The 9,281-nt window shown below is 40.0% G+C and overlaps 1 protein-coding gene across 1 annotated transcript in view; it reads right to left on the bottom strand.

Moving 5' to 3' along the window:
• Positions 1-8,711: 8,711 nt before the first annotated feature.
• Positions 8,712-9,281, bottom strand: part of LOC131158626 (uncharacterized) — a 61,751-nt gene continuing 61,181 nt past the window's right edge. The window contains exon 3 of the mRNA XM_058113491.1: positions 8,712-9,025. Within this exon, the coding sequence (XP_057969474.1) occupies positions 8,712-9,025 (314 nt within the window). The remainder of the gene's footprint in view (positions 9,026-9,281) is intronic.

Genomic DNA, 9,281 nt, shown 5'->3' with positions numbered 1-9,281 from the left:
CTTAATCCTTGCACTCACGACATACTATCCCCAAAATCCTGAAATAATACATATGTATATATTTCTAATAAATCAACTATATTTCCCCAAACTCACATGCTCATGAATTCTCTAAATTATAATTTACCTGGCTCTTGAAAATATTTACTGGGTCTTCAGCCCATGCCTGTAGGGTCCCAAAACACCCTATTCTTGAAAATATTATACCCTATATTTACTTCACAAAACTCCAGTATATTCGCATATAATACTAAATCTGACCTCAAATGAATCGGGTAATACTAAAAATACTCAAATAATTCACTTACCCTGGTTTTGGGATGGTTCCCAAACTTCTCAAATCAACATTTTGCTCCATCTATGTTGTAGAGAATCTCCCCAGGATCACCGTGGTAATTTTTGATCGTCGAACCGGGGAGAGACAGAGCCGAAAACTTAGAGAGAAGTGGGAGAATCCCGTTTTTAGAGAGAGAAAATAAGAGAATTTTCTTTGTTGAAAACCCATTTTTGCATATTTATAGATGCCTTGACATGTGGCCTCATTGACGAGCCACGTCACCTCATCGACTAGTTTAAGAGGAGTTTCGTCGACGAACCCTTACTCCTCATTGATGAAATTCATGTTTAGGAAACCATCCCCTCGGTATCTTCTCGTCAACGAGACATATGTCCACGTCGATGATCCCAAGAAGCCTGTTCGTTGACAAATGCTGACCTTCTTAAAATTTTCCTTTACTTCCACCTTTCTTTCATTATTTAGCTACCATAATTCTATTGGTCTCTACATTCTCCCCTCCTTATAAAATTTCGTCCTCAAATTTTACTATTTATATTGAGCACCACTCTTAACATAAATAGTCTACTTATTTTATTACTAACCCTCACATATGGTGGAGGAATACCGTGATTACATTTAGGGTTCTGGAAGATTACAAATAGACTCATAAAAGAAAATTCTCCCAAGAAGCTTCTTCCACTGCGTGTTCCTCCATAGGACGTTTACTAGTGGTATTTTCTTACTACGCAATTTTTGTTCTTTTCTGTCTAAGATCTGTACTGGAGCTTCCTCATATGCTAGTGCATAACTGAATTCGAATTCTGCATAACTAATGACATGGGAAGGATCTGGGACGCATTTTCTTAACGTAGAAACATGAAATACGCCATGTATTCTGTACAAAACTGGTGGTAAAGTTAGCCGATAGGCAACTAACCCAACCTTCTTAAGTATTTCAAATGGGCTAATAAACCTAGGGCTCAACTTACCCTTCTCCCCAAATCTCATGATTCCTTTCAATGGTGTTATCTTCAGAAATATGTGATCACCCACTTCAAGTTTCAGTTCTTAGCGGCGAGTATCTGTGTAGCTTTTCTGCCGAATCTATGTTGCACTGATTCTATCTCGAATAAGTTAGACTTTATCATACGTCTGTTGCACTATTTTTGGCCCCAAAGTTTGCCTCTCACCTAGCTCATCCCAATATAGAGGAGAATGGAACCTCCTAACATAAAGCGCCTCGTAAGGTGTCATGCCTATCCTGGCCTAATAAATGTTGTTGTAGGCAAACTCAACCAGTGGCAAATACTGGGTCCAGCTACCCCCAAAATCCAATACACACGCTCGCAGCATATCTTCAAGTACCTGAATCATTCTCTCTGTCTGACCATCTATTTGAGGATGGAAAGCCGTGCTGAATGTTAACTGAGACCCCAAAGCCTCCTATTAGCTCTTCCAAAATCGTGATGTGAAGTGTGGATCACAGTCCGAGATTATAGACACTGGAACTCAATGGGGTCGAACAATCTCCTAAATGTAAATCTCTGTCAATCTATTCATAGGGTAGCTAACTTTAGTAGGTAGAAAATGAGTTGTCTTCATTAGTCGATCAACAACTACCCAGATGGAATTTTGACCATGTGGTGCTGGCGGTAGCCTAGTGACGAAGTCCATGTATATGTGGTCCCACTTCCACTTGATGATAAAAAGTGGTTGTAACTTCCCTATCGGTCTCTAGTGCTCAACCATAACCTGCTAGCACGTCAAACACTGCTGCACAAATTCAGCAATCTCCTTCTTCATGCCACTCCACTAGAAATACTCTCGCAGATCCTTATACATTTTAGTACTACCTAAATGTATGGTGTATAGTGATCTGTGAGCCTCCTCTAAGATCATCCTCCTGCTCTCGGCATTCGTAGGAACGCACAGTCTAGCACGGAGCCTCCAAGCCCCGTTATCTAAAATACTGAACTCCTCTCTCTAACCATTACCTCTACTAGTTATGCGTCACCTCCCTGAGCGGCTTTAATCTTTTCATAAAACATAGACTGCATAATTAGGCTGACAATAAATGTCTGAGGATTACTCTCTATCAACTTTACACCTAATCTCTTTAAATCCATCAGGATTGGATGCTGAACTTCCATAGCTGCCAGAGTTGGTCCCACTGATTTCCTACTCAGAGCATCTGCTACCATATTTGCTTTCCCTGGGTGGAAACTAATAGTGCAGTCATAATCTTTTAATGAGTTCTAGCCACCTTCTTTGCCTCATATTCAGCTTCTTCTAGGTAAAGAAATACTTTAAACTTTTGTTGTCCTTGAAGATTTCGCATTTCCCACCATATAAATAATGTCTTCAGATTTTTAAGGCATAAACCACTGCAACTAATTCTAAATCATGCACATGATAGTTTTTCTCATATTCTTTAAGTTGTCTAGATGCATAGGCAATAACTCTTCCATGCTGCATTAACATATATCCAAGACCCTTCAAAGATGTATCACTGTATATCACAAATCCATCCTCCCTTGATGGAAAAGTCAGTACCGGTGCTGAAACCAACCGCCGCTTTAACTCCTAGAAGCTCTACTCACAATCATCTGTCCAACTCGTAAGTCATGTTAATGGACCCGATAATCTGGAGAAACCATCTACGAAGCGTCGGTAGTAGCCTACCAAACCTAGAAAACTTCTGACCTCCTGGACATTTCCTGGCCTTACCCAACTCACCACTGCCTCTATCTTACTCGGGTTAACCAATATACCGTCATCGGAGATCACATGCCCAAGGAAAGTAACCTGACTTAACTAGAATTCACATTTCTTGAATTTTGCGTACAACTTTCTTTCCTTTAATATTTGCAACACCAGCCTCAAATGATGCTCATGCACCTTAAAACTTCTCGAGTAGACTAGTATATCATTAATGAAAACCACAACAAACTGGTCTACGTACTGATGGAACACCCGATTCATTAAATCCATAAATACTACTGCTGCATTAGTTAACCTAAACGGCATCACCAAAAATTCATAATGTTCATACTTGGTTCGGAATATTGTTTTCGAAATATCCTCAGCTCTAACTTTTACCTGATGATAACCCGACCATAGGTCAATCTTAGAGTAAACCTGGGTTCCCTGGAGCTAATCAAATAAGTCGTCAATCCTAGAAAGAGGATATTTATTCTTGACTTTCAATTTGTTTACTTCCCTATAATCTATGCACAACCTCATGGTCCCATCTTTCTTTTTCACGAACAGGACTGGGGCCCCCCACGGTGACACACTAGGCCTAATAAATCCTTTATCCAGTGACTCCTGCAATTGATCTTTCAATTCCTTCAATTCGAATGGAGCCATATGGTATAGCGCTTTAGATATTGGCGCCAACCCTAGTAGTAGATCCATGGTAAATTCAATCTCTCGGTCTGGTGGTAAGCCAGGTAATTCTTCCAAAAAAACATCTGGAAATTCTCTAACTACTGAAATATCAGCTTGTTTTAGTTCTTCTTTTGGTACTTTCTTTGTGTAGGAAAAATACCCCTGGCAGCCACCCTGTAATAGTCTCCTCACCTAAATAACTGATACTAGTTGTGGAGAGGCATGCACACGTAAACCCACAAATTTGTATTCTTGCTCACCCGAGGGTCTGAAAATAACTTCTTTTTTATGGCAATCTATGCTGGCGTGATTATCTGCCTGTCAATACACACCCAATATTACATCAAACCCTTGCATATTTTAGTATCACGAGATCAGCTAGTAGTACTTTCCCCTGAATGGTCACTGAAAAATTCCTAAGTACCTTTCTACACCTCACTGTAGATCCAGTCGGCATGGCAACAGAAACTCTACTTCTAATAGTTGAGCCTCAATCCCAGATAATTTAGTATAACCAAACAATACAAATGAATAGGTGGCACCTGTATCAAACAAAACAACAACTTTAGATGATAATGTAGTAAGTGTACCTACAACAACATCTCTAGCAGCCTCGGCGTCTCCCGGCATCAATGCATAAATCCTTGCTAGTGCCATATTCCTCTACTGGCCTCCACGGGGCCCCTGATGACCACCCTGGTTTAGTTTGGGAGCTGGTGTATAAATCGAAGATTCTTGACATGTCTAGGCCATATGGCCGGGCCTCCCACTATGATAGTAGACATTCTCCCCCAACCGAAACTCACCTGGATGTCTTCGTCCACATCTGGAGCAGGTGGTATAAGATTGCCCATTTTGAAATCCATTGTACTCTATCGTTTGCCTCTAACCCCCACTGGATCTACCTCCTCTCCAAGGGCCTCGACTAGAACCCACCTGTAAACTCGAAGGTGTGGCCCTCTTCTTCTAGCTCTGTATCTCAGTGTCTTTCGTCAAACCCTCCTCTGCTATTATGACCCTATCAACTAGCTCTGACAAATCATGTATCCTTAGTACCGCCACCTGTTTATAAATATCTTGCTTCAAATTCCTCTAGAACATCCTGGCCTTTTTAGCTTCATCTGGAACAATATAAGGACAGAAATGCAACAACTCGATGAATTTTTCCGCACACTGCTAGACTGTCCGATCCCTGGGATAAGCTTAGAAACTCCTGTACTCTAGCCTCTCTGACGGAGGCAAGATAGTATCTGTCAAAGAATATATCCCTGAATCGGGCCTAGGTCATCGACATTGGAATGGATCTCTTCTCCTCTAATAATATAGTGGTCATCCACCATCTCTCAGCCTCCCTTGTCATTTATATGTGGCATAGAGGACCCTTTGCTCATCAGTGCAGTGAAGCATCGTAAAAATTTTCTCTATCTCCTGCACCCAATTTTCCGCAACTGTAGGATTAACAACTCCTGAAAATGCTGGTGGGTTCATCTTTGTAAACTTTTTTATCGTACACCCCTAAGCCATAGATGGACCTCCTTACTCCCTAGAGCTCTGGGCAATTGTAGCCATGACCTACTGAGCCACACTGTGTAGCACAGCATTTGAATCCCCGCCTTCTGCACTAGAAGACCCTACTTCGTCGTCGCCACTAGCGTGACCGCTAGTACCTCTTGGGTCCATATTGTAATATTACCAAATTATTCTAAGAATCCGGACCTTACAATACTATACTAACTAAAATACCCATTACTTCTTATCACTAATTTAAGGTCTAACCCTACTATATGGAAATAGAAATCGTCAATAGTTTACAATGGTTTTCCTGAATCATCACCCCAGGAAAAATACAGAAACCACCCCAAAATTCTATCTCCAAATCGCAGAACAGAACCCTAAATATGTTACCATTTTTTTTATAAAATATAATTAACTCTGATACCCCTGTAATACCTACTATAACCTCTCAAGGCCTAGATGGTACTGAGGTATCCCTGTACACAAATCGACACTCCTATGTAGTGAAAAACATAAAATCATACATCCACAGTTACAATACCAGAATTTAGTATTTCCAAACCATATATACATATCTTCACATCACCCCAGTTTCATCTACTCCAAAAACATATTCCCCATAACACACTTACCCTTTAAGATAGGGTAGTACAAAAGATCCCTTTATCTGTGAGCCTAATCTACTCGCCTAGCTGGATCACCTGAAAAAAAAATGTTAAACCACTAGGATGAGACAACGCTCAGTAAAAGGAAATATGCTATTACTAGTGTGTGGCGACTGAGTTTTATAAACATTATACTAACAATATTCGAAATAGTTAAAGCTGATAAATCGATATACAGTATAACTTGCATTTATCATATTTTAAGATATAACTATAATATCTGAGTTTTCTACTTTTCATACTTCTAGTATCATACTATATCGCTGATGTTCCATAAATTTGTAAAATTTTTACCCTAGAAAACTGTACGTCATGATTTAACCCCTCATGACAGGGTTGTGCGTCCCGTAGGGAGGACTAAACCTTGGTTAGCCTACCAAGTAAGTCAACTATACTTTATCAATCCTCAGTCCGGACCAAAACTACAAACTCTCCAAGGCTCAAAACTGGTAACGATCTTGTCAAACCGGTCCCCTCAACCCAGAATACTAGGGAGGCTGCAAAATCTCCAGACATGGTTTGACAGAATCCACATACTGTCTGAGATATGTGGTTACACTCTAATCTAAAAATAGCAACGGTGCCGTGCTCTGTTGACTGAATATAACTTGATTCATTAAGGTCTGATACTGTATATACTATTTCTATAAATATCCTACTATTTTTATCATGATTCCAAAATAACTATTACACTATAAATCTGATCTGAGAATACTGTAACATCTAACTGAAATAACTGCAATATCTGACTGTATAATCTGTAATGTCTGAGTGTTATGATTATGGAAAGCATGATATTCTATAATTATTACAAAATACTAGTCTATATAATATCTGTATAATATCTATCTGATAAATATTAGTCTAGTAAATATATCTGTCTATATATATACACTGTAAATCATGATATTCTAAAAACTATGTAAATTTTGTACTAATCAAATATCTACTCAAGCCACACAATTAAATAATTGGATTCACATGCTCTGAAATATGTATTTTTCTGTTATACTAATATTTTAAAATCTAAATAATAATAATTTGGTAAAACATATAATTTCTTCTAATAATCATACTAAAATTCCTAGCATAGCATATTTCCCTTACCTAACTGACTGGGAGGCTCACCTCCAACTTAATCCTTATGCTCACGGCGTACTATCCCTAAAATCCTGAAATAATACATATGTACATATTTCCAATAAATCAACTATATTTCTCCAAACTCACATACTCATAAGTTCTCTAAATTGTAATTTACCTGGCTCCTAAAATTATTTACTAGGTCTTCAGCCCATGCCTGCAGAGTCCCAAAACACTCTATTCTTGAAAATATAATACCCTAATTTTACTTCACAAAACTCCAGTATAATCACATATAATACTAAATCTGACCTCAAATGAACTGGATAATACTAAAAATACTCAAATAATTCACTCACCCTAGTTTTGGGATGGTTCCCAAACTTCTCAAATCAACATCTCGCTCTGGCTATGTTGTAGAGAATCTCCCCAGGATCACCGTGGTAGCTTCTAATCATCGTACCAAGGAGAGATGGAGTTGAAAACTTAGAGAGAAGTAAGAGAATCCCATTTTTAGAGAGAGAAAATGAGAGAGAGAGAGAGAATTTTCTTCGCTGAAAACCCGTTTCTGCATATTTATAGATGTCTTGACATGTGGCTTCGTCCACGAGCCACGTCACCTCCTCGACGAGTCTAAGAGCAGTTTCGTCGACGAACCCTTACTCCTCGTTAACGAAATTCAAGTCCAAGAAACCATCCCCTAGGAATCTTCTCTTCAGCGTGACACGTGTCCACATAGACGATCCCAAGAAGCCTGTTCATTGACGAGACCCTGCTGACCTTCTTAAAATTTTCCTTTACTTCCACCTTTCTTTCATTATTTAATTACCATAATTCTATAAGGCTCTACAATCACTAACCCAAAAGAGGCCAAAGAGGAACCCTATGCACATATTCAGAACTATTATTTATACCACAAAGGGTTTACAAGGTTTGAATTTCAAAATAGGAAAGTTCTACCAAAATCTTTCATAGAAGATTCTTACTATCGATCAAGTCGCACCTATGCTTTCCCCTGGTCACGTCTTGGTCGAGGCTTGTGGGAAATTAGGAATTCAAAATTCAGCATCTTCGACCTAGTTGTGCCAATGAGTCTTGCTCGTCGAGCTGCTGGTCAAGACTTGCAGGATCTCAACTTCAGTTCAGCTTGAGGAACTCAACTTGGTCACCCCTGAGGGTAACTTGGTTGAACACTTGGTCGAACCTTGCAACATTTCTTCAGTCTAAACCCTAGAATTTGCATCTTGTGACCTTGTCGCCCCTTTCTATTGTTGGTCGCACTACATAGTTGAATAGGATCTTCTTCTCTTTTGATACTTTGAGGCTCTAGGGGCTTGGCTAAGCAACTAATTTGAGCTTTGTGTACTCCAATTTCTCTTTTGGCTTCTCGTAATACTTATCTCTTTGGTTTTAACCTATTTTTCTTGAAACACAAAAAAACCTTACATAACTCTGAACTATGAAAACAAAGGACATTTACAAGATAAAAGAAGACAAAAAAAAGGTAAATAAGGCCCTAAAATAGTGCATTTTAGGGACTAATCATGGCACAATCAAAGCTCATCCTTGGAAGACCCGCTGCTCCATTATCTGAATCATTGTTCCCTGAATCCCCAGAATCATCAGAAGCCACGCTATCAATGGCCATGTGATCTGTAGACTCACTATTGACAAGAACAGCGGATGACTCTACTGCTAGGTCGCTCATCATTTGCTCTACCATGCGCCTAATGGAAGGGGCAGGTGGCGCTATCGGCTATAGCAAGGGGCATCGGTGGATGCTATATGACATTGATCGGAAGGATAAGTATGGTCATCAGAGACATTGTTATAAGAGGATTAGGGAAGATACTCTCCTCCCCTGGATGCTTAGTAGCCTCAATCAGGGATGACGAAGGAGAAATCTCCGTTGTGGGCTGCGCAACATTGGGCATAGGAGGACACTCAGGTGACTCATCCCCTCTAGCAGAAGTGGCAACTAAAGAGGCAGCCGCCTCATGAAGGACGGTCGTATCTCTCGCGTTAGAGGTGGCGATATCGACTATAACAATATAGCTCCCCAGAGGGGAAGGCTGTGGAGCTGGAGATGGAAGGGCTAGAAAGGATGAAGTCCCAAGGGGTAGTGGCAATAGGGGGCTTAGTCCTCATAGGTGAGGACAGGGAATCTGCGAAACTCAGAAAGGCAAAGGACATTACTGCTTGTGGGGAACCGTAGGATGTAGTCTCTCCTCAGGCCCAGGGTAAAAGTGTGGTGCAAGTAAATCCATCCTCGGGTCACCCTAAAATGGTGCCCACTTGTTCACTCGCATTCACGTTGTGGGGACCAAATTAAGACTCAAACTCCAAGTCTT

The sequence above is a fragment of the Malania oleifera genome, chromosome 6 (assembly GCF_029873635.1).
Source record: "Malania oleifera isolate guangnan ecotype guangnan chromosome 6, ASM2987363v1, whole genome shotgun sequence".
NCBI lineage: Eukaryota > Viridiplantae > Streptophyta > Magnoliopsida > Santalales > Ximeniaceae > Malania > Malania oleifera.
This window is presented reverse-complemented; position numbering and strand designations above follow the sequence as displayed.